The sequence below is a fragment of the Felis catus genome, chromosome B1 (assembly GCF_018350175.1).
Source record: "Felis catus isolate Fca126 chromosome B1, F.catus_Fca126_mat1.0, whole genome shotgun sequence".
In the NCBI taxonomy this organism is placed as follows: domain Eukaryota; kingdom Metazoa; phylum Chordata; class Mammalia; order Carnivora; family Felidae; genus Felis; species Felis catus.
Genome location: NC_058371.1, coordinates 113,455,247 through 113,479,819, shown reverse-complemented (window position 1 = coordinate 113,479,819; position 24,573 = coordinate 113,455,247). Strand labels below are relative to the sequence as shown.

General features: G+C 36.8%; 1 protein-coding gene and 1 long non-coding RNA gene across 7 annotated transcripts in view; one reads left to right on the top strand and one right to left on the bottom strand.

The window, feature by feature from the left end:
- SEC24B (SEC24 homolog B, COPII coat complex component) overlaps nucleotides 1-24,573 on the top strand; it is a 101,404-nt gene that overhangs the window by 52,912 nt on the left and 23,919 nt on the right. For 3 of the 5 annotated variants that reach the window (XM_045056014.1, XM_045056012.1, XR_006596874.1), the window contains 5 exons: nucleotides 5,661-5,741; nucleotides 9,556-9,779; nucleotides 18,273-18,457; nucleotides 21,224-21,326; nucleotides 24,242-24,368. In XM_045056014.1, coding sequence (XP_044911949.1) covers nucleotides 5,661-5,741; nucleotides 9,556-9,779; nucleotides 18,273-18,457; nucleotides 21,224-21,326; nucleotides 24,242-24,368 — 720 coding nt within the window. The remainder of the gene's footprint in view (nucleotides 1-5,660; nucleotides 5,742-9,555; nucleotides 9,780-18,272; nucleotides 18,458-21,223; nucleotides 21,327-24,241; nucleotides 24,369-24,573) is intronic. The other 2 variants (XM_045056015.1, XM_045056013.1) reach the window with 1 other exon arrangement.
- On the bottom strand, nucleotides 8,494-8,744 carry LOC123384988. 2 transcript variants are annotated; one of them, XR_006596875.1, is made up of 2 exons: nucleotides 8,672-8,744; nucleotides 8,494-8,549 (listed from the first exon to the last, which is right to left on the bottom strand). It is a non-coding gene; the product is annotated as an uncharacterized LOC123384988 (long non-coding RNA). The 2 variants fall into 2 exon arrangements; XR_006596876.1 differs by having other exon boundaries at nucleotides 8,494-8,552; nucleotides 8,672-8,743.

Here is a 24,573-nt window from a genome sequence, read left to right as displayed (position 1 = left end):
TAAACTTTTATCATTGCTTTGCTATTTCAACAAGTTCAAAATAGAGATTTGCATTGGTTCTTTTCTTCTGAAAGTGAATTTTAAAGTTTATTTATTTGTTTTGAGAGAGAGTGAGCAAAGGAGAGGCAGAGAAAGAAAGAATCCCAAGCAGGCTCTGCGTTACACGCTGAGCCTGACGTAGGGCTTGATCTCAAAATGGTGAGGCCATGACCTGAGCTGAAATCAAGAGTCAGATGCTTAACTGACTGAGCCACCCAGACACCCCTGAAAGTGAATTTTAAAGTAAACTAGCAGATTTCAAATTTTTCAATAAATAAAACAGTATTTGTACAAAATTAATACTTTAAAGTTTGTAGATATAGCATTATTATTAAAATTGGCCAAATTTTTAAGCATTAATATTTGATTTGGCATGAAGGAAGATAAGCAGCATAAGTAGTATGTTCCTTAAAGTAATTTGATACATGTAAGCTATCTTACCTTTCAACTTAATTTTTTTTCAAGAATAATTATTTCTTGATATTTATAAAAGTTTTTCTTGATCAGAGAGAATGCTATGGTATTTTTTTTAACAATAGCTTTATTGAAATACCATAAAATTCACTCATTTAAATTGTTCTATTTGGCAGTTTTATATTAACAAAGTTCTGCAACCATTGCTATGTAATACCAAAACATTTTTATCACCCCCAAGTAGAAACTTTCTGCCTTTTAGCAGTCACTTCCTGTTCTTAATTCTTGTACGTACACACACACACACACACACACACACACACACATGCTTACAGCTCTGGGCAACCACTAATCTACTTTTTGTGTCTAGATTTTTCTATTCTAATATTTCATATAAATAGATTATTTAATATGTGGATTTTTGTGACTGGCTTCTTTCTCTTTAAGGCATGATGTTTTCGGGGTTCATCCATGTTGTTGCATGTATCAATACTTCCTTCCTTTTTATTGCTGAATAATATTTAATTGTGTAGACACATCCCATTTTGTTTATCCATTCACAAGCTGATGGACTTTTGGGTTTCCACTTTTTAGCCATGTGAATAATGCTGCTGTTAACATTCATGTGCAGCTTTTTGTGGAGGTGTGTGTTCTCATTTCTCATAAGTGGAATTGCCAAGTCATAAGGTAGCTCTGTTTAACCTTCTAGAAACTGTCAAGGTGTTTTCCAACATGACCGTGCCGTTTTCCAGTCTCATGAAGTTTTCAGTGTCTGCACATTCTTGCCAAAACTTGGGATTATCTGTCTTTTCAATTATAGCCATCCTGCTGGATGTGAAGTGGCATCTCATTGTTACTCTGATTCTCATTTCCTTAGTGGCTGATGATGTTGAGCATCATTTCATGTATTTTATTGGCTCTTTATCTTCTTTGGAGAAATCTCTTTTTAAGCCCTTTACCCATTTTTAATTTGGTTGTCTTTTTATTGTTGAGTTATAAGAATTCTTTTTATATTCTGGATACTAGACCCTCATCAGATGTATGATTTGCAAATATATTCTCCCATTCTGGGGGTTGTCTCTTTTTTTTTTCCCCCCATGGTATTGTTTGGAGCCCAAAAGTTTTTAAGTTGATAAAATCCAGTTTATTTTTTTCTTTTTGTTGCTTGTGGCTTTAATGTCATATTTAAGAATCCTTTGCCAATCCAAGGTCATGAAGATTTACTCCTGTACTCTAAGAGTTGTAGTGCTTACATTTAGGTCTGTGATACATTTGGAGTTAATTTTAGTGTAAGGTGTAAGGATGGGATGAAAGTCATGTAACATGAAATTAACCATTTTAAAGTGTATCATTCAGTGTCAGTAGTATAACCGCCTCTATCTGATTCTAGCGTTTTGGTTGCTGTGCAGTCACCACTTCTATCTAGTTCTAACTTTGTGAAAGTACTGAATGGATAGAACTAAACTTTCATCCTACCAAAAGGAACTCTTTTCATTAAGTAGTAACTTCCCAATTTTCACTTCTCTCAGCCCCTGGCAGCTGGTCTACTTTGTATCTCTGGAGACTTAACCCATTCTGGATATTTTATATAAATAGAATCATATAATTGTGACCTTTTGTGTCTCACTTCTTTCATTTAGCATGTTTTCAAGGATCATTCACACTGTAGCATGTATCAGTACTTTATTCCTTTGTATAGCTGAAAAATATCCCAGGCATTTTGTTTATCCATTCATCTGTTGATGAATATTTAAGTTTTGGTGTCTTGCGGAGGGGAGGGGTGGATTTACTAAACAAAGATTTTATTTTATTATTGAAGAACAGTTAACATACAATGTTATATTAGTTTTAGATGTGCAGCATAGTGATTTGACAATTCTGTACATTACTCAGTGCTCATTGCAATAAATGTAGTCACTGTGTGTCACCATACAGTGTTATTACAGTATTATCGATTATATTCCCTATGTTGTATTTTCATCGCCATGACTGATTTTATTTTATAACTGGAAGTTTGTACCTCTTAATCACTTTCACCTACTTTACCCATACCCCTACCTGCCTCCCCTCTGGCAACCACCAGTTTGTTCTTTGTAGTTAAGAGTCTGTTTTCTTGGGGCACCTGGGTGGCTCAGTCGGTTAAGCGTCCGACTTCGGCCCAGGTCACGATCTCATGGTTTGTGAGTTCCAGCCCCGCGTCGGGCTCTGTGCTGACAGCTCAGAGCCTGGAGCCTGCTTCAGATTCTGTGTCTCCCTCTATGTCCCTCCCCTGCTCATGCACTCTCGCTCTCTCTCTCAAAAATAAACATTAAAAAAATTTTTTTAAGTGTTTTCTTGTTTATTTGTTCACTTGTTTTCTAGATTCTACATCTAAGTAGAATCATATGCCGTTTATTCTCTGACTTATTTTACTTAGCATAATACCCTCTAGATCCATCCATGCTATAGCACATGGCAAGATGTCATTCTTTTTTATGACTAATATTCTTGTGTGTGTGCGTGTGAGTGTGTGTGAGTGTGTGTGTGTGTGTGTGTGTGTGTGTGTGTGTGTGTGGTGACATCTTCTTTATCCATTCACCTATCAGTGGACATTTGGGTTGCTTCTGTATCTTGGCTATTATAAATAATGCTGCAGTGAACATAGGGGTGCACATATCTTTTCAAATTAGCTTTTTGGTTTTGGGGGGGTAAATACCCAGTAGTGGAATTTTTGGATTGTATGGTATTTTGGGGTTTTTTGAGGAACCTCCATACTGTTTTCCATAGTGGCTGTACCAATTTACATTCCCACCAACAGTGCGTGAGGGTTATGTCTCCTTCACATCCTGACCAACACCTTTTTTTTTTTTTGATGTTTATTTTTGAGAGAGAAACAAAGACAGAGCATGAGCAGGGAAGGGGCAAGACAGAGCATGAGCAGGGAAGGGGCAGAGAGAGAGGGAGACACAGAATCCAAAGCAGACTCCAGGCTCTGAGCTGTCAGCACAGAGCCCCACATAGGCTTGAACTCAAGAACCGCGAGATCATGACCTGAGCCCAGGTCAGAGGCCCAACCGACTGAGCCACCCAAGTGTCCCTGACCAACACTTTTTGTTTCTTGTGTTTTTGATACTAGCTAGTCATTCTGACTAGTATGAGGTGATATCTCATTGTGGTTTTGATATGCATTTCCCAGCTGATTAGTGATGTTGAGCGTCTTTTCATGTGTCTGTTAGCCATCGGTATGTCTTCTCTGGAAAAAATGCCTATTCCAGACCTCTGCCCATTTTTTAATCAGACTGTTTTTTGATGTTGAGTTTTTATGAGTCCTTTATATAATATTAGCCCTTTACCAGATATATGATATACAAATATCTTTTCCATTCAATAGTTTGCCTTTTTGTTTTGTTAATGGTTTCCTTTGCTATGTGCAAGCTTTTTATTTTGATGTAGTCCCAGTAGTTTATTTTTCCTTTGTTTCCCTTGCCTGAGGAAACATATCCATAAATAAATTGCTAAGGCCACTGTCTAAGAGATTACCGCCTGCATTTTTAATTTAGGAGTTTGATGATTTCGGGTCTCACATTTAGATCTTTAATCCATTTTAAGTTTATTTTTGTGTATGGTGTAAGAAAGTGGTCCGGTTTCATTCTTTTGCATGTAGATGTCCACTTTTCCCAGCACCATTTATTAAGATGTATATTCTTGGTTTTTTGGTCATAGATTCATGGGTCCTATAAGCATGGGTTTATTTCTGAGCTCTCTACCCCGTTGCATACATCCGTGTGTCTGTTTTTGTACCAATACCGTACTATTTTTATCAGTATAGCTTTGTAATATATCTTGAAACCTGGGATTGTGATACCTCCAGGCCTGTTCTTCTTTCTTAAGATTGTTTTGGCTATTTGATGTCTTCTGTGGTTCCATAGATATTTTCAGATTGTTCTAGTTCTGTGAAAAATGCCATTGGTATTTTGAAAGGGATTGCACTGAATATTGCTTTGGGTACTGGTGTACTGTTTTTTAATGTTTTACTTTCAAACTTTTCAGAACGACCTTATATATCAGCATTCTTTTTTAGTTGTATATTTACAAACACAAAGAACAAAAGGAAGAGCCATCATTTCCCATTCTTAATTAAGAATGACATATATATGCATCCATTTTCTATTTATCACAAAGCATTTAGTAAACATTAGTATCTTCTACCTATTACTTATTTTATAGCCCTTATATTTTCTCAGTTCATATTCACCATCTCATTTAAGCCTCACAGGAACATTAAGAAGCACACATGTAGGGCATTTTTAAAATTGTTCCCATTTTGCAGAAGAGAGTATTAGTACTGACAATTGTCACTTACCCTAAGTTATATAGCAAGTAAAGAACAGAGTCTAACTTCAGTCATTTGCCTCTAAATCATGTTTTTTGCTGATAATAAAATGTTCCTTTGCAAAAAGCTTTAGCCATTATGCCCTGAGTCAGTATACCTAATTCTCATGGCACCTAAAATTATTCAATGAAAGATAATTATGCATACCTGTTCTTTTTATATCGCAGTTGAAAATTAACCTAAAATGCAGTTTAAACCCCCGTTATAATATTGGTGGTAAGAACTAGGGATCACCTCTCTACCAGATATTTGTCTTAGAGTGAAAGAGCCCAAGATCTCTAATGCAAGAGAGGGACCATGTGAATTTTCAGTTTTATTCATCAGTATATACTCTTGCAGATCGCCCTACGATAACTGTAGGCTCAGAATATTTATTGAGTGGATGAATGAAATAAATATATTGTTTATTTTATCCATGTGACCTATCACTAAGTCTCATAAATTGCCACTGATGGTTCCTGTTAATCTCACAGATTTTTATTCTCCAATCTGGAGATATATAAACTAAGGCATAGAAATGCTTGGTAACATGTGAGGTAACAACCAAGCCATAGACTCCTCTTCTAAGAGGTTCCATACAGCTGTGCTGCCTTATAAAAGTCATTAAAATTGATTAAATTTTGTTCCACTTGTCAGCTCCATATTCTCCCCACTCTTATTAACATAAGTTTATATATGATTTTTAAATGTCATGAAACATCAGTCACTTTTAGTGTTTACTAGACTCAGGAATTTTCCTAGTTCGGCAAAACATCCTTTTCAACATTGCCAAAGGCTGCTTGCTCTAAGATACATTGTCCCGTTAAACTTAGTAGATGTTTTGGTTTCCTTTCAGGTGTTGACAGTTCTTCTACCACAAGCAGTGCTTCTCCAGTGCCCAACAGTTACGACGCCCTGGAAGGAGGCAGCTACCCAGGTAGTTTGTTTTGTGCTTATTTGATGCTTACTGGAAACATTACTGACCATCACTTGTTTCCAGACATCAACATATATTACACATAATTAGCGGGCTATGTTTTTAACAGAACAAAGAGACATTTTCTCATACTCTCAGCCTTAATTTAGTAGTTGTAATGGTCCTATAACAACTACAAGTGTTGTTTCTGGGAGGCCTAAGAAAATTTATTATTTTATTTTTGTTATGCTCTTTATCTTTTTCCTCTTTCTAAAAGACTTTTAATACTTTAAGTATTAAAGTATTAAATGCTAAGTAACTTTTAATACTAAGTAATTTTCCTCTTCCCTTTTTTATGCTAATAACTTCTTAAGTAAATTTTATATTTCTGTTCTCATGCTTAGGTCCTTGAATTCCTTCCAACTAGCCTCTGAATATAAATAGTCTTTGACTCTTTACTCCCCCTATGGCTCCTGGCTGCCTCCACCAGGTAAATAGATTAACCACTTGGGGCTAGATTTTGGAGGCATTACTTTTAACCATATCTAGAAATAACTTTGGTCATTACAAAGGAATAGGAGTGGTGGATGGTTTTTAAAAAAATGCAACCTTAGGTTTTATAATTATTAGTCATTTCATTATAATGTCTTGTATTGTGAAATTCCTTTTCTGTCTCTTACATCACATCTGACTTCTCTCTTTCTCACTTTTTCTAATGATTTGAAACATTAGGACTAACAGGACAAGTAATTTTGCTCTTTTCTTTACTTCTTACCACTTTAGTAATAATCCAAGATGGAGCTTAATTTAAGTTGGAGCACGCTGGACTTAACATACTATCTTGCTATCACTATCCTATGGATTGATAGAAAACTTTCATCTTCTCAGCTTAATATAGAGTTCCTTTTTAGTATTTCAAGAATACTCCAGTAAGCTACTCAGTCTTTTGTGAGTAGGGATTTTTTTTTTTCCCTAGGCATGCACGTGTGTCTAAGAAATTATGGACCATTCCAAAAACATTTACCATTATCAAAATATTTTAAAAGAGTAAATTTGCTCACTATAAGGCAAATACTATATGTAGGATCACTATATTGTATACTTGAAACTAATATAACACTGTATACTAACTATACTGGAATTTTTTTAACTTTCTATTTAAAAAAAATTTTAAGATGAGTATATAATATTTCATAAGCTTCAAATTAACCTAAAAAAATTAACCTGATTATGAAATGCCAAATGTGGTTTAATAAAAGGTCATGGCCTTGGAGTTTGACTTTGCTTTGTCTGTCTATATTCATTTCCTCAACAATTTTTTTTTTTTAATTTTAATGTTTATTTTGAGAGAGAGAGCGCGTGCAAATGCGGGGAGAGGCAGAGAGAAAGGTGAGACAGAATCCCAAGCAGGCTCCGTACTGTCAGCACAGAGCCTGACTCAGGGCTTGATCCTACAAACCATGAGATCATGACCTGATCTCTGAGCCACCCAGGGCTGACTGAGCCACCGGCTGAGCCACTGACTGAGCCACCCAGGCACCCCTTTTATTAACCAGTCTTAATCTTATTATGAACTGTGCTTTGACACTAAGTGGGTGAACTTGGGCAAGTTTTCTAGCTGTTTATACTGCACCGAAATTAAAGATGTGAACATTTGTAAGAAAATGTATTGAAAATACTATGTGTCAGATACTAGGATAGATCTTAGTACTATAGAAATATATAGTTTTAACTCCTCCCTTTCCTAAAGAAGAGGAGAAGTCTTAGACTTCCATGTTTAGGAATCCAGTTTTTTATTTCTTAGGCTGATGACTGTTACCATGTTAAGAGACCGTTCTACTTATATTCCCTGTGAGGAAGGATAAGCAGGACATGACACTACATAAATGCTCTTGTTCTATTAAGAAATCTGGGAGGTGGGGCGCCTGGGTGGCGCAGTCGGTTAAGTGTCCGACTTCAGCCAGGTCACGATCTCGAGGTCCGTGAGTTCGAGCCCCGCGTCGGGCTCTGGGCTGATGGCTCGGAGCCTGGAGCCTGTTTCCGATTCTGTGTCTCCCTCTCTCTCTGCCCCTCCCCCGTTCATGCTCTGTCTCTTTCTGTCCCAAAAATAAACAAACGTTGAAAAAAAAAATTAAAAAAAAAAAGAAATCTGGGAGGTTACCAGAAAGCCAGTAAGCCAGCCCTTGCCTCATTAGCACAAGACGATAGAAGAATATCTAGGAACATATCTTCAAAATGCAAGCCAAGAGATATTGTCAGTAGAAAGATAAGAGTCTTCATGAATCTTCAAAGAAAAAATATTATTAAATCACATGCTTTTAAGAGCATATTTTTTGCAGAGTCTGGTTGCTGGTGAAGAATGTAATTTTTATAGGAAAAAATAGAGTAAAATTCATGTATACTATATAGATTTTACTTTAAAATAAGACTAACCGTATAGCAGCATGTTAATAATGGCATGTGTAGTAGAGTAATTTTTAGGGTTTCTTGTTATTTTTGTCTTTGATGATTAAATCTTCTTCAGTTTTTTCTCAGTGTGACTCAAATTTTAGTTTTTGTTTTGAATTTAACTAAAGGAAGAACATATATTCACTAAATTTTATTTGGCATCTATTATATACCAAACATTGTTTTAGGAACTGGACACTATTCGGTACATTGTCTTTCATACTTGTACAGTTTGCGTCTGCAAATAATACAGACTTCTAAGGGATTATGGAAATATCTACCCTTTCCATGGACTTTTTAAATAATGGCAGGGTCAAATAAAAGAGTGGTTGATACCCTTTTTATTGCTTTGTTCTTTTTTCTGCTTCTTAGCCCCAATTCCTGCTGAGAGAGTAAAAGTAAAAATAATTATATCATAATGTATTCATTTATAGTATAGTACATTTATATATTTTATATGGTATATAGTATATTTTATATTTGTGTAAATATGAAAGTCATACCTGTTAGAAATACCAACTGAAGTATTTGTCAGTGAAATGATAGGAAATACGGGGTTTTCTTCTGAATACTTCAGTAAAAAAAAAAAAAAGATAGGGTGTAAACACTATATTGTATACTTGAAACTAATTTAAAAAACACTTTTCTGTGGCGCCTGGGTGGCTCAGTCGGTTAAGCGTCCGACTTCGGCTCAGGTCATGATCTCGCGGTCCGTGAGTTCAAGCCCTGTGTCAGGCTCTGTGCTGACGGCTCAGAGCCTGGAGCCTGTTTCAGATTCTGTGTCTCCCTCTCTCTCTGACCCTCCCCCGTTCATGCTCTGTCTCTCTCAGTCTCAAAAATAAACGTTTTTAAAAAAAAATTAAAAAAAAAAAAAAAAAAAACACTTTTCTAATGATTGCAAAAAAAAAAAAAACAGGATGAGAACACATGAAATAAGATTAGCAAACCACTGGCAACTATTAAAGCTGAGTGAAGAGGTATAGGGTTCATAATTCTGTTCTATTTCTGTGGATAGTTGCAATTTCTCAAAATAAAAAGTTTAAAAAGGCAGGGGTTGGGTGGGTGCCTGGGTGGCTCATTCAGTTAAGCATCCGACTTTGGCTCCAGTCATGATCTCGCAGTTCACAAGTTCAAGCCCCACATCAGGCTCTGTGCTGACAGCTCAGAGCCTGGAGCCTGCTTCAGATTCTGTGTCTCCCTCTTTCTCTCTGCCCCTCCCCCACTCACGCTCTGTCTCTCTCTCTCTCTCAAAAATAAATAAAAACATTAAAAAAAATTTTTTTTTAGTTTAAAAAAGAGAAATGCCAAAGATTATAGCTTGCCCAGGAGCCAAGTCTTTATAGAATCCTGATTTGCAGTGCTAACATAATGTTTTTCCCTCTGTTAGATATGCTTTCTTCATCAGCAAGCAGTCCTGCTCCTGATCCTGCTCCTGAACCTGACCCTGCTCCAGCTTCAGCTCCTACTGCTCCTCAGCCTTCAAAAATGGCTAAGCCATTTGGGTATGGCTATCCAACTCTTCAGCCTGGTTATCAGAATGCTACAGCACCACTTAATTCTGGAGTACCTCCCAGTAGCCCAGTGTATTCTGGATTCCAGCAGTATGCTCAAGTATGTATAAACTTGACATTGCATTTCTGGTGTGCGTGGGTGGCTGAGTCAGTTAAGCATCTGAGTCCTGATTTCAGCTCAGGTCATGATCTCACAGTTCATGGGATCGAGTTTCACGTTGGGTTTTGCACTGACAGCTCAGAGCCTGCTTCGGATTCTCTTTCTCTCTCTCTCTCTCTCAAAATAAACAAACATTTAAAAAAAAGACATTGCATTTCTAAAATCATGAAACTTATCAATTCTAACAAATACCTGGTGATTCAGATGGATCATAGGTGCAAATACTGATAAGCCTAGATCAAATATACATAGAATTTGGTTCTAGTTTTGTGTGTGTGTTTGTGTTTGTGTGTACATAGATAGAGATAAAAGGAAATATAAATACTAGATTTTTAAAGAGATTATATCTGGATCAGGATATTAGCTATGATTTTTCTGGCCCTTGTGGTACTTCCATTTTTTAGAGTCTTGCAATGTGCTGGTAATGATTTTATAATAAAGAAAGTAAGTGTTAAGTTTTTTAAAATTCTGTATTACCAAGCTGGCTTTTTCCTCAAAAAAAAAAAAAAAAAAAAAAATTGACGTGGTATAAATGTGATTTGGAAGTTTGGTTCCAATTCTTAGATTAAAGAAATCTTGGGCTGCCTGGGTGTCTCAGTCGATTAAGCGTTCTACTTAGTTCAGGTCATGATCTTGCGATTTGTGGGTTCGAGCCTCACAAAGGGCTCTGTGCTGATATCTCAGAGCCTGAAGCCAGCTTTGGATTTGGATTGTGGGTCTCCCTCTCTCTCTGCCCCTCACCTGCTCATGCTCCCTCTCTATCTCAAAAATAAACATTAAAAAAAAAAATCTTCGTAACATGACACATAACTGGTGACAGCCTCCATATACATAAATGCTAATCACTAGTTATGTTTATTATTAAGTACTGCTGTGACCCATTCTGATATGACCTTTTTGGAGATACCTCTTAAATGCCATATCAATTTAATAATACAGAATAGTATCTTACATTTATATTTATTAAGAAAGTAAAATATAAGCTAACAACTGAAATGGCAGAAGCATTCTACTTATAATGAAAAAACTGCTCGTAGTAGACTAATCTTAGAGAAATTTCATCTTATGGTCCACTAAGAATAAAAATTAGAGGGAGGGGCACCTGGGTGGCTCTGTCGGTTGAGCATCAACTCTTGATTTCAGCTCGGGCCATGATCCCAGGGTCACGGGACCAAGCCCTGTGTGTTGGCTCCTTGCTGAGCATGGAGCCTGCTTAAGATTCTCTCCCTCCCTCCCTTCACCTCCTCCCCCTCCCCCTCCCTCCCTCTCTCTCTCTCTCTCTCTCTCAAAAACCAAAATTTAAAAAAATAGAGGAAATAGGACAATCATGTTTCTGGAATTTAATCTTAGCATTAAGGCACAAAAGGAATAAAGATACTGGGAAAGGCACTGAAGAAATGTGGTTAGTTGGTACACATTTTTCTGCCTTCTGTTCTGTTAGAGTTTCTTTATGACTCTAATGTCATATGAAACACTTTTTAAATCATTATTTTCTGACTCTTGTGCTTTAGACAGATTGCTTTTGGGGGTCATAATATATAATGTGTTTCTACATTTTAATGAGACGAAAACCAAGTTCAAAGAAAAGATCTGGTTCTTAGAGGAAGTTTTAGGCACAGAAAAAAAAATTGTAGTGGTATTCCACAGTGACAAAGGAAAAGGTTCTTTGACCAAATCTGACCTCCTGCCCATTTCTGCAAATAAACTTTATTGGAATAGAGCCACAATCATTCTTTTATGTATTATCTATGACAATTTTGCACCACAGTGGTAGAGTTGAATAGTTGCAAAAGAGATATGCATCTCTTAAAGTTTTTAAATATTTACTACCTGATTCTCTACAGAAAAAGTTTGCTGACCCTTGACATAGAGAATGGACAGTATTCTTTTCCCATTTTATTTAGGAGGTTATTTTGGAAGTGAAGAGATTGTCCTTGGAATAAAAGTGAAAATTAATATTTATTACACTAGATTTTTAAAAATCACTTCATTCTATTCTGTGACCCCAGTCCTTTTTATACTCTAGTTCCAGTGCAAGGATCACAGGAGTTTGAATGAAGGGGACAGAGGCAGACTAAAAAGCAACTTGGGTGGCTCAGGTTGGGCATCCGACTTGATTTCAGGTCAGGTCATGATCTCACAGTTTGTGGGGTCCCTGTGTCAAGCTCTGCATCAGGCTCTGCACTGACAGTCAGGCTCTGCACAGTACGGAGCCTGCTTGAGATTCTCTCTCTCTCTCTGTCTCTGCCCCTCTCCACATGCACGCACACGCTCTCTCTCTCAAAAATAAATAAACATTTTAAATAAAAAATAAAAAGTAACTTGGATTATTAAATCATGGGGGAAATGAGCATCACAAAGCCAAATGAGTATAGACTTTATACTGTTAGAAATCATGCACTCCTACCTTTCATTTTTTAAAACTTTTTATTGAACTATAATCTATATTACATTTATGTACAAGTATATAAATCAACATCATACAGTTTGATACATTTCAACAAATTGAACACACGTAACCAACAGCCAGTGTCCTTTCTCATGCCTTTTCTAGTCACTAACCCTCAAGCTAGAGTTGGCAACTGTCTTGACTTCTAATACTACACATTAGTTTTGCCTCCTTTTGTTCTTAACATGAGTAGTATCATAACTGTGTATACTCTTGCTGTGAGTCTTTGGCTCGACATTTTGCTTTCTGTGTGCTTGTTCTCATTGTTCATTCTCATTGTTCTCGTTGTACAGCACTCTGTTTTGTGAATATACTTGTTTATGTATTTGTTCTATTGTCGATGGGCATCAGGGTAAATTTCCAGTTTGGGGCTATCGTGAATAGTGCTGTTGTGAATATTTCCGTTCATGTCTTTTACACAAATGTATGTATCTAGGAGTGAAATTGCTGGGTCATGGAGTACCCAAACGTTCAACCGTTAATGCCAAACAGTTTTCCAAAGCAGATGTTCCAATTTATACCTCCCATTAGCAGTTGATGAGAGTTCCAGTTACTGCACATTCTTGTGAACACTTGGAATTTTGACTTTTTTGTAGTAATTACCTTCCTTTCATTATTTAAGTGAAGAAATTGAGACTCAGATAAGCGAAATCATCTAAGACCAGGCTTAGTCCTGAGAATACAAGTCTTTGCAGTTCAGAATTAAGCATTTTTTTCTCTCTCTTTAACTGGTAGGAACTTGTGCAGAAAACCAAAGTCAGATTTGATATGTGAATCTAAGGAAGAATACAAAGCAGCAATTTAATTTTGTTTAATGTAAATTTAAAATAGGTTTTCAGACCCTAGTGTTTCTGGGCCAATGAACAGTAATGATTTAAATGCACAGTTAGGACGTACATTTAAATTCTTACCTATCTGCTAAAAAAAGATTATACATTTTAATCTAAGGTTAACATTATCAAGCTAATAAATAATAAAAGAAGCCATTTATTTTTAAAGTCCTACTTAGGGGGCGCCTGGGTGGCTCAGTCGGTTAAGCGTCCGACTTTGGCTCAAGTTATGATCTCACAGTTTGTGAGTTCAAGTCCTGCATCGGGCTCTGTGCGGTCAATTCAGAGCCTGGAGCTTGCTTCGGATTCTGTATCTCCCTCTCTCTGCCTCTCCCCCTCTCACTCTGTGTCTTTCAAAAAGATGAATAAATGGTAAAAAAAAAAAAAAAAAATTAAAGTCCTACTTAGGATAAGAATATCTTTTTTTTTTTTGTTTTTAACATTTATTTATTTTTGAGACAGAGAGAGAGCATGAACAGGGGAGGGTCAGAGAAAGAGGGAGACACAGAATCTGAAACAGGCTCCAGGCTCTGAGCTGTCAGCACAGAGCCTGATGCGGGGCTCGAACCCACGGACTGCAAGATCATGACCTGAGCCGAAGTCGGGCGCTTAATCGACTGAGCCACCCAGGCGCCCCAGGATAAGAATATCTTACTTTAGCTTTAAGCAACCCTTTATAATGAAATTGAAATGCCATTAAATGTTGTACTTAGTATTAGCCAGTGGTAGGGTTCTAAATTTTTAAGGGTTTTTTTTTTTTTTTTGCATTTATTAATTTGAGATGACCCTTATTAAGAAATGGGAAACCTCGCCGTAGCAATCTCTTACTTGACACATCCCCAAAGGCAAGGGAATTAAAAGCAAAAGTGAATTACTGGGACCTTATGAAGATAAAAAGCTTCTGCACAGCAAAGGAAACAACCAACAAAACTAAAAGGCAACCAACGGAATGGGAAAAGATATTTGCAAATGACATATCGGACAAAGGGCTAGTATCCAAAATCTATAAAGAGCTCACCAAACTCCACACCCGAAAAACAAATAACCCAGTGAAGAAATGGACAGAAAACATGAATAGACACTTCTCTAAAGAAGACATCCGGATGGCCAACAGGCACATGAAAAGATGTTCAGCGTCGCTCCTTATCAGGGAAATACAAATCAAAACCACACTCAGGTATCACCTCACGCCAGTCAGAGTGGCCAAAATGAACAAATCAGGAGACTATAGATGCTGGAGAGGATGTGGAGAAACGGGAACCCTCTTGCACTGTTGGTGGGAATGCAAATTGGTGCAGCCGCTCTGGAAAGCAGTGTGGAGGTTCCTCAGAAAATTAAAAATAGACCTACCCTATGACCCAGCAACAGCACTGCTAGGAATTTATCCAAGGGATACAGGAGTACCGATGCATAGGGCCACTTGTACCCCAATGTTTATAGCAGCACTCTCAACAATAGCCAAATTATGGAAAGAGCCTAAATGTCCATCAACTGATGAATGGATAAAGAAATTGTGGTTTATATACACAATGGAATACTACGTGGCAATGAGAAAAAATGAAATATGGCCTTTTGTAGCAATGTGGATAGAACTGGAGAGTGTGATGCTAAGTGAAATAAGCCATACAGAGAAAGACAGATACCATATGGTTTCACTCTTATGTGGATCCTGAGAAACTTAACAGGAACCCATTGGGGAGGGGAAGGAAAAAAAAAAAAAAAAGGTTAGAGTGGGAGAGAGCCAAAGCATAAGAGACTGTTAAAAACTGAGAACAAACTGAGGGTTGATGGGGGGTGGGAGGGAGGAGAGGGTGGGTGATGGGTATTGAAGAGGGCACCTTTTGGGAAGAGCACTGGGTGTTGTATGGAAACCAATTTGACAATAAATTTCATATATAAAATTAAAAAAAAAAAAAGAAATGGGAAACCTCAGTAGTTGGCCTTTGAGGAAGAAAAAAAAATTAAAATTTGTTTTTCAGCCCTGAAATACGATGTTTGAAAATGAAAATAAGAGATAAGTATTTTAATGAATATATGAAAAACCAGATGTAATGTTATATAGTGCTTTTTTTTTAGTCAAAAGCTTTTTTTTTAAGTTTCTATTTTAATCATGACAAGTGCACTCCTTAATCCCCATCACCTATTTCATGCATCCCCCTCACCCTCATCCCCTCTAATAACCATCAGTTTGTTCTCTATAGTTAAGAATCTGTTGTTTGGTTTGCCTTTCTCTCTTATTTTTCCCCCTTTGCTCATTTGTTTTGTTCCTTAAATTCCACATATGAGTGAAGTCATATGGTATTTGTCTTTCTCTGAATGACTTATTTCACTTAGCATCCATGGACACTTGGACTGTTTCCATATCTTGGCTAATGTAAATAATGTATTTAGGACTTTTTTTTTTTAACCTCCCCCCTGAAAAAAAAAGACATGATCAACTGTAGAAAAGTGCAGATAAGCACAAAGAGGAAAATAAATACCAAACAATATTCCCACTATCAAGATGTAAACAGCAACACTTGGAGTCTGTCCTTCCAAGTTTCTTGCTATGCATTTTGGGGGAAAAGCTAGGAAAGAAACTGGACATCTAATGGCTTTTTTAAACAAAAGAAGTTGATAAGTAGGGATATTGTTTTAGAAACTTTTTGTTCTTTTCATAGCAAAAGACAAAACCTTTCTATATATCCTTCCTCTGGTAGCTGCATAGTGTTTTATAATCAACCAATTTGCTATTGTTGGGCATAATTGTTAAAGTCAACTTTTATATGCACACACACCTTAATGCATCTGTCTCGTTTTCTTAGATGAAATTTCTTCAGGTGGAATTACTGAATCAAAGCACCTAATTTTATAAGACTTTAAAATTTCCACTTATGCATTCAATAAAAACTTACTGAGTTCCTACTGTGTGACAGCACTACTTTAGGCACTGAGGATTCAAGAGGATTTAAGTAAACAAAATGAAGTTCTTGCTGTCAGAAATTTGTTGGGAGGGGTAGGTTCCCTGGGACAGTAAATAAGTAAATCAATAAATTAATGAGATAATTTCAAATAGTCACAAGTGTTGTGAAGTAAGACAAGTTGAAGAAATTGCTAGGGTTGGGGATACAGGATAGATAGGAAATCCCTCACTGTAGAAATTATGTTTGAAATACCATTTTAATGACAAATACCAGGCATGGAAAAATCTGGGGGTAGAGCATTTCAGGCTGAGGAAGCATACATGCAAAGACTTAAGGCAGGAGCAACTGTGATGTGTTGCAAGAATAAAGTCTCGGTATGGCTGGAACTCAGTAATAGGAATAAGATCAGAGAGCTAGGGAAGGACTATCATTGCAAGCTTGGATTTTATCCCAAGTACAGAGGGGAGACAGTGGAGATTTTATGTAATGGAGTGATACCCGATTTACGTTATTTAGAGAATCATTTTGGCTACTGTGTGAAGAACAGATTATGGATGGAAGTATTTGAAAAGACAAAAATGGAAACAGAGACAAATCACAGAAATGTAGGACTATGCTTTGTTCTAAGGTGGTATCAGTAGAGGTAATGAATAGTGGATGGATAAAAGTTGACTTATCGATGAACTGATTATCAGTGAAAGAAAGGAAGACACCAAGGATAACTTAGGTTTTTGGCAGAGCAACTGGGTATAGGGTAGTGCTTTTACTTTGATGATGAAGAGAGACAACAGGTCTAGGAGTGAGAATCGAGTTGGCCATGTTAAGTTAAAATGCCTGATAGACATTTAAGTGTAGATATCCAGTAGGCAGTAAAAGTGTGTATCACTGCCCATTCTTCTATATTACAAAGTCCACCAAGAATTATTTTTTATAAGCAAAGATTTTTTTATAACTATTAGTCATTTATGTTTCTTTACTGAAATTCCAGTTCATATTATTTCACCATTATTCAGGTCTTCTGGTTTGTAAAAGCTATCTATAATAAGTATAATAACCTTTTGTCTAATACACATTGTAATTTTTCCTTCTAGCTCGACATTTGCATTTAATTTTAGTGGGTTTTTTTTTACATTGAAGGAATGTCTAAATTTTAAATAGTGATTTTTGTTTTAACTTTTGTTTGTGTCCTTTAGAAGATCTTTTCAGCCTTCAGGTTAGGAAATATTCCAGCTATAAATTGTTTTAGTTCTTTGGTTGTTTCAATTTTGCATCTTTAATCTATTTAAGGTTTTATTTTGGCTCATACTGTAAACAATAAATCTCATCCCCCTCCCCACCTCTGTAAATGGTTAGCTCTGAGTTCACTATCATGTATTAAATAATCTTTTTTTCACTGGCAAAAAATTGGGTAGTTTGAGCATTAAAATAAATAATAACTGTAATTCAGTCACTTGGAGTTGATAGAAAGCCATGCATTCATAATAATACTAAATATAACAAAGGTAACAGAAAAAATAAGCAAAGCAAAACAGCATTATACATTTTTATGGCATCAACTCATTATTCCAAAAATTGATCATTGAAAAACCTTGTAAACATAAGCATGTATGTATTCATTATGCCTTTCTGTATTCACAGAAACCAGATTTTTAATGTGGAAAAACATTGTTGCTGAAAATTTTGTTATGAGGTTTAACTGTACTAATACTGTAACTGTACTGTTAGTTATAGTAACTGTAACTAGTAATTAGTACAGTAACTGTACTAATAATGTTTTTTCAGTATTTTGTTTTGAGGTTTTTTTCAAGAATGCTTTAAATTGAGCTACCCTTTTAAATCATTCTGTTACCAAGCCAGGCTTAATATTTTTTAATGTTTATTTTGAGAGAGAGAGAGAGAGAGAGAGAGAGAGAGAGAGAGAGAGAGAGAGAGAGAGAGAGAGAGAAGCAGGAACAGGGGAGGGGCAGAGAAAGGGAGAGAGAGAATCCTAAGCAGCTTCCACGATGTCAGCACAGAACCTGACACAGGGCTCAAACTCATGAACCCATGAGATCATGACCTGGGCGGAAATCAGGAGTGAGACACTTAACCAACTGAGCCACCCAGGCACACTGCCTCCCCTTTGTTTATGTTTATTAAATTCTTATATTTTCTCACTTACTCTGAATGTTAAAATCCTGTAATAGAATACATTGTATTCAATTTGATTTTATTGTTGTTTTGTTTATTTTGTTTTGAATTGTGTTTTTAGCAGTATCCTGGTATGAACCAGCTGTCCTCCAGTCTGGGAGGACTGAGTCTTCAAAGTTCTCCACAACCAGAAAGTCTGAGACCTGTAAACCTCACCCAGGAGAGGAATATTTTACCCATGACTCCTGTTTGGGCTCCTGTACCTAACTTGAATTTAGACCTCAAAAAATTAAACTGTAGCCCAGAGTAAGTATTTATTTTTATGATCTTTAGTAAGTAATACACTTTGTCAGAAATGTTTGAGTTTCAAAACTAGTAAAAGTGATAGGATATTAATTCCTTGACTGGAAGTTTTGTTAATCCAGACTTTTGTATTTTAGTTTGTATAGAAGTTCTAGGTCCTGTTCATGCCTCCATCTCTGTCTCCATTCAGTCCTATTCCCTGTCACCTAACGTGAGGGAATTTTTTTTCTATTTGAGTGAAGGGTTTCAGGAACCCAGATTTAACTATATTTTTCTTAAATTTCTTTTTCCTTACTTTTCACCAGGAGTAACTTCTGATGTCTCTTAAAATAAGGTGGAATCTTTAAAAATGTATACCCTTCAATCTTTGCTTGAAAAGGATGCAGACTTCACATATATAATCCCAAGAACAGGTTTAGGTAAATGGTTTCTCTCTGAGTTTTCTTTGCCTACTCAGCATAGAATGCAAAGACCATTATCCCCAGGCTTAAGATTTCCTTTTTTGAGTTTTCCTCACCTCATGGAGAAGTTTCACTGACAGTTTGCATCTGGTGGCCACCAAGCCCTGGTGTATCCTCTGGGTAGGTGAGCTCTGTCACTCACATTACAGTACCTTCAAAACTACGAGTTCTGTTCTTGTTTGCTTTCGGTACTTCTTCCTCCCAAGAATAGGATATTTCTCTGCACCTAGATGCTTTTTAGAAAACATCTTTCTGCTCCTGAAATCGCTCCTTCATAAAGTAAACTCTGATTCACAGAAAAATGTTGTCTTCTTCCTTGCATTAGAATTAGTGTTCTTTTTTACAGCCAGTATTTTCCTTTATTAAGGCAGTGATGTTCTACCTTTTTTAAAAAACCGTAAGCTTCTCTTTTTTTCAACCAAAATTTTGTAGAGAATTCCAATACAGGAAACAGAAAATAGAGCCGCTCCGAAGATTCCCCCTCTTCTCCTACCCACTGCCACCAATCCCCCATCGGTGCCTAAGGCAGCATCAAGATCATTGTCATAAAAATGTATAATCACTGATTCTAGGATAAAAACAGCTGCCTATTCCTGTGAATATAAGTTGCCATCAGGTCGTAAGTATGTGGATTTTGGCCTTGTATTATAGAAGATTAGGCATCCCCTAAGTAGGTGAATGTGGTCTATGTATATGTATGAAGAGATTCCACAGGTTCAGGGGATGGTGTGTGTGTTTTCTGTGAAAATCTCTCTGTTATCAAAATAGCAACGCAGAGTAATTAGGAGTGTAGACGTTAGAGCTGGACAGACACAGGTTCTTACCATGGTTCCACTGATAAATAGCTGTAAGGCTCTTCACATTTTTTTTTAATACTCATTTTTGAGAGGGGGCAAGTGGGGGAGGGGCAAAGAGAGAGGGGGACAGAGGATCTGAAGTGGGCTCTGCACTGACAGCAGTGAGCCCGACGTGGGGCTCAAATTCACGAACTGTGAGATCATGACCAAAAGTTGGTCATGTTGGCCAAAGTTGGATGCTTAACCAACTGAGCCACTCAGGTGCCCCAAGACTGTGCAAATTTCTTAACTTCTCAAATTTTCAGTGTTGTCAGCTGTAAAACAGGAATAATAATTGTGCCTACATAAAACGATAAATCATTTATTCAATAAATATTTATCAAATGCCTTCTAAATTAAGGGCCAGGCACTGGTTTTAGGTGCTAGGAATGAAGCAGTAAGCAGAGTTCCTAATCATTTGCAACCTTTATGCTATTAGGGAAGACATACTATGAACAGTCAAAAAATCGTAAGTTAACCTTCATAAGTTAGGGATCATGCGTGTAACGTAATGTCAGAATATTACTATAAGGTAGAGAGTAGTAAGGGTAGAGGTTGGCTGTTTTTAATTGAGGAGTCGGGATAGGTTTTTCTCAAGGAGTTAACATTCGAGTAGAGATCTGAATGAAGTATGAGAACAAACCCAAGTGTGCCAAGCTGCATGAACAGTAAACACAGAAGTCCTGAAGCAGGGACCACCTTAGTGCGTTCATGGAACACCACCAGCCCGAAGTCTGTACGTATCTGGATATCTCTACATACTATCGACTGCTCTTCTTAAAATTTCTTTTGTGGTGTCCAGTACTTCTTGCTTCTTATCTCTTTGATTGCTCCTTTTATTGATTCTGTGTCTACTGACCTTGACTTATAACTCAATGAGCTATAAGCACTTTGTCTAAGAGAGGAATAGTACTAGGGTCACACAGGACAAAATGATCTCTGATCTCAAGGGGAAAAGACAGACAAGGTACACAACCCTAAGGCAAGGCAGAGTAATACATAGAAGCATAAACTGATCTCAAAGCCCAGGAAGACGTCATTTCTTCTGACTTGTTAGCAGAAGGAAGGGTGGTTTCAGAAGAAGCGATAATTTTGAGGAGTCTCATAGTAAGAGAGTTTCAACAGGTGGAAAATGGGCAGGAAAGCAGAAACAGCATTATTAAAGATGTGGGGGTATACCTGTTCACTTGTGTTTTCTACTTCCTCCGATTCACGTTCTTAGTCATAATGTTTTTTCCCAAATGTGTTAAAACGTTTCCACCATGAAAATGTTGAGTCCTTGATTTAGGTCTTTTGACATATATTACAAATATGCCTGCTTAGAGTAACACGGATCTTTCTAGTTGTAGTTCTAGAACATTCTCAGATAATTTTCATCTGTACCCTTGAATGTTAATTATCTAGAGCTGTCTACTTCAGTATGTTTTTTCTCTGATAGCTAATATAGTCCGTGTTGCCTCTGTTTTTTGCAGTTCATTTCGGTGTACTTTGACAAATATTCCACAGACCCAGGCTTTACTGAATAAAGCTAAGCTTCCTTTAGGATTGCTGTTACATCCTTTCAGAGACCTGACGGTAAAGTGACATATTTCAAAATATTTGTGGATACTGATGTATGTTTGTGTGCAGGGTGTTTGGATTGTATATCTTCTGGGAGATTGTTTTTCATCTCCTTTTATTTTTTAAGTTAGAAATAATCATTTTTGTCAAACTCAACACAGCAGACATTGTTTTTTAAAGTACCTGCTCTGTGACAGGCTCTAAGCACCGATAAATACAGAGATAACTAAGTCATTGACTTTGCTCCTAAGAAATTTATATGTAACACGGGACAAAGATGTAAAAACAAATAAACAATGGTATAGGGTAACCAATATGTAACTAAGCAAATTCTGTGAGGTACTTAGGCACTGAATACAGGATGGGAAGTGATTTTCTCTAGGTGCAGTAGCAGAGGTTTTCTGTGACTGACGAGGTCTGAGCTGGATTTTGAAAGTTTAGTACTTTTGGAAATTGGAAAGACCATTGCAGATAACCTTTGGGAACTCTATTAAACATAAAGGTTGTACCAACAGTAATGTCCAGTTAGTGAGGAAAACTATATGATGTTCCTAACTGTAGTAAACAAATAACCTTTGTAATAATAAGTCCAAATGCTTCAAGTCTATTGAATTAAAACATTACTTGTTTATGTTTCCACAGTCTGTTGGTTTAATGCCAAGCTTGCTAGATTTTTACATATACTTCTGCTATTTTATGCAAATATGTTGTCTTTAAACTAAAATTCTAAACTTCATAAAGTTTATCCAGATATATTTTATTTGTACTTTGTAAGTTGTATTTCCCCCTCACATTTTTTTACTGCTGTGGTTTTCTATCCTTACTGCTGCTGAGTTTCTTTTGCCCTCATTTATCAAAAAAAAAAAAAAAGTGTTTATTAACTACCTATTGTGCCAGATGCTGAGGTTATAAAGGTCAGTAAGGTTCCTTATGGAGCTAACTTTCATACTAGGATGTATAGAAAGGAACAGAGTGAATAGAAAATAAAATAATTATGATACGCAATAAATACCTTGAATTTATTCATTCAGTAAATTCTGTATCATCACCTATAATACTATTTCAGCCATTATCTCTAAACCAAGATAGTTAATTTCCTATATACATAAGTGAGAATTTTTGTCTAAACACAGATGCCATATATGATATTTTCTGGAAGTGTATACGCTAAATTGGCAACAGTGGTTTCCTCTGGGCTGTAGAATCCTGGGTAATTCTTTGTTTTCTCATTTTCAGTTAATTGTGCTTCCTGATTTTTTCATGAAGTGTTTTGTCATTACTTGTGTAATAAAAACTATGTATGTTAAAGAAATTAAATACAAAGATATAAATATTTATGTATAGATGGAAAAAAGCGAGAAGGAAATATACTAAAATGTTATCAGGGATTAATTGAATTAATTGAATAATATTTGGGGTTTTAGTGTTTTTTCATATTTTCTAAAGTTCATAAATTAAATATAAAGTTCCCTTCCCAAGCCTTTTCTTCCCTTTTCCCTTTTTTTTAAAGGAGTCCAAAACAGATTTATAAGTTTATTTTTGAATATTTTTCATGCTGACTTTTAAGTTTATGTATTTATTTGGGGGGGGGGCGAAGAAAGGGCAAGTGAGGGAGGGGCAGAGAGAGGGAGAGAGGATCCCAAGTAGGCTCCACAGTGTCAGCACAGAGCCCAATGTAGGGTTCAGACTCACAAACCATAAGATCATGACCTGAGCTAAAGTTGGACACTTAACCGAGTGAGCTACCCAGGTGCCCTTATAAGTTTATTTTTATATATCATAATTTATAATCTTTGCCCCCTCAACACTTTTAAAAAGATCACTAAAATTACCAGCATTTCAGTGGTCTCTTTTTTGATAAGTTTAGCACCGAAACATTCTCATTCTCTTAAAAAATAACTCGTTCAAAACTAGGTAGAACTTCTGCCTTTGATTATCTAAAACTGTTTCACACACACACACACACACACACACACACACACACACACACACATTTTGTTCATGTATTTTTTGTTGTTGTTGTTAATGTTTATTTTTGAGAGAGAGAGAGGGAGAGCACAAGCAGGGGAGGGCAGAAAGTGAGGGAGACAGAAGCAGGCTCCAGGCTCTGAGCTGTCTGCATGGAACCCAATGCAGGGCTCGAACTCACAAACCATGAGATCATGACCTGAGCCGAAGTTGGACTCTTAACCAGCTGAGCTACCCAGGTGCCTCTCGTGTATTTTTTTTTTAAATTTTTTTTAACATTTTATTTATTTTTGAGACAGGGAGAGAGACAGAGCATGAACAGGGGAGGGTCAGAGAGAGGGAGACACAGAATCCGAAACGGGCTCCAGGCTCTGAGCTGTCAGCACAGAGCCCAACGCAGGGCTCGAACGCACAGGCCGTGAGATCATGACCTGAGCCGAAGTTGGCCACTTAACCGACTGAGCCACCCAGGCGCCCCTGTATTTTTTTTTTTTTTTTTTTTTTTTTTAAAGCACATCGTGTTTGTGTTTTTGTGGCCTCGGTTCCCATCAGGACTGTGTGGCTGGCTGGTGAGCAGTGCCTGATGGTCTAGTACCAGGTGCTGTTGGGCAACAAAGACAAAGACATTTTTATGTGGCACATTTTTCTTTCTCACTGATATTTCTTGAGTCTACCTGATGAGCTCTGAGTTATTGTCTTGGCCAACCAGGCTTTTCTTATGAGCCAATAACTTTTATTACATTTGGTAATAAAATGTTTTGGTGTTATTTTACAGTTTGTGACGAAGGGGGAGAAAACTTGACAGCTGCCTGTGTTGCTCAGCACATCACTGGATTTTATTAAAAGGCATCAATTCCAAAACTCAGTTATGGTTTCTGTTGTGTATGTGGAGCAGAGCAGTATGCGTTCCGTTTTTCCCTGTGGTGATTTTTCTGCTACAGCGTCTTTATTTTACTTCCTAGCAATTACCAGTGATAACATCAAACACCATCGTGAGGTGCCGGTCGTGTCGAACATATATCAACCCTTTTGTATCCTTCATTGATCAACGTAGATGGAAATGCAATTTGTGCTATAGAGTTAATGATGGTGAGTTTCAGATTCTTAAAATAAGTGTGTTTAATATTATTTTAAACATTTCGACATTTTTGTCATTATCTGGTCTCTTTCCTCATTGCTTCAAAAACTTTCAGGCCCCTTTTAATGGAGAAAATGTAGGCTAGGGACACTTCATCTTGGCTGGCCCGGGGATGATTGATAATAAGCAGAGTGACAGTGAGGCCAAGTAAAAAAA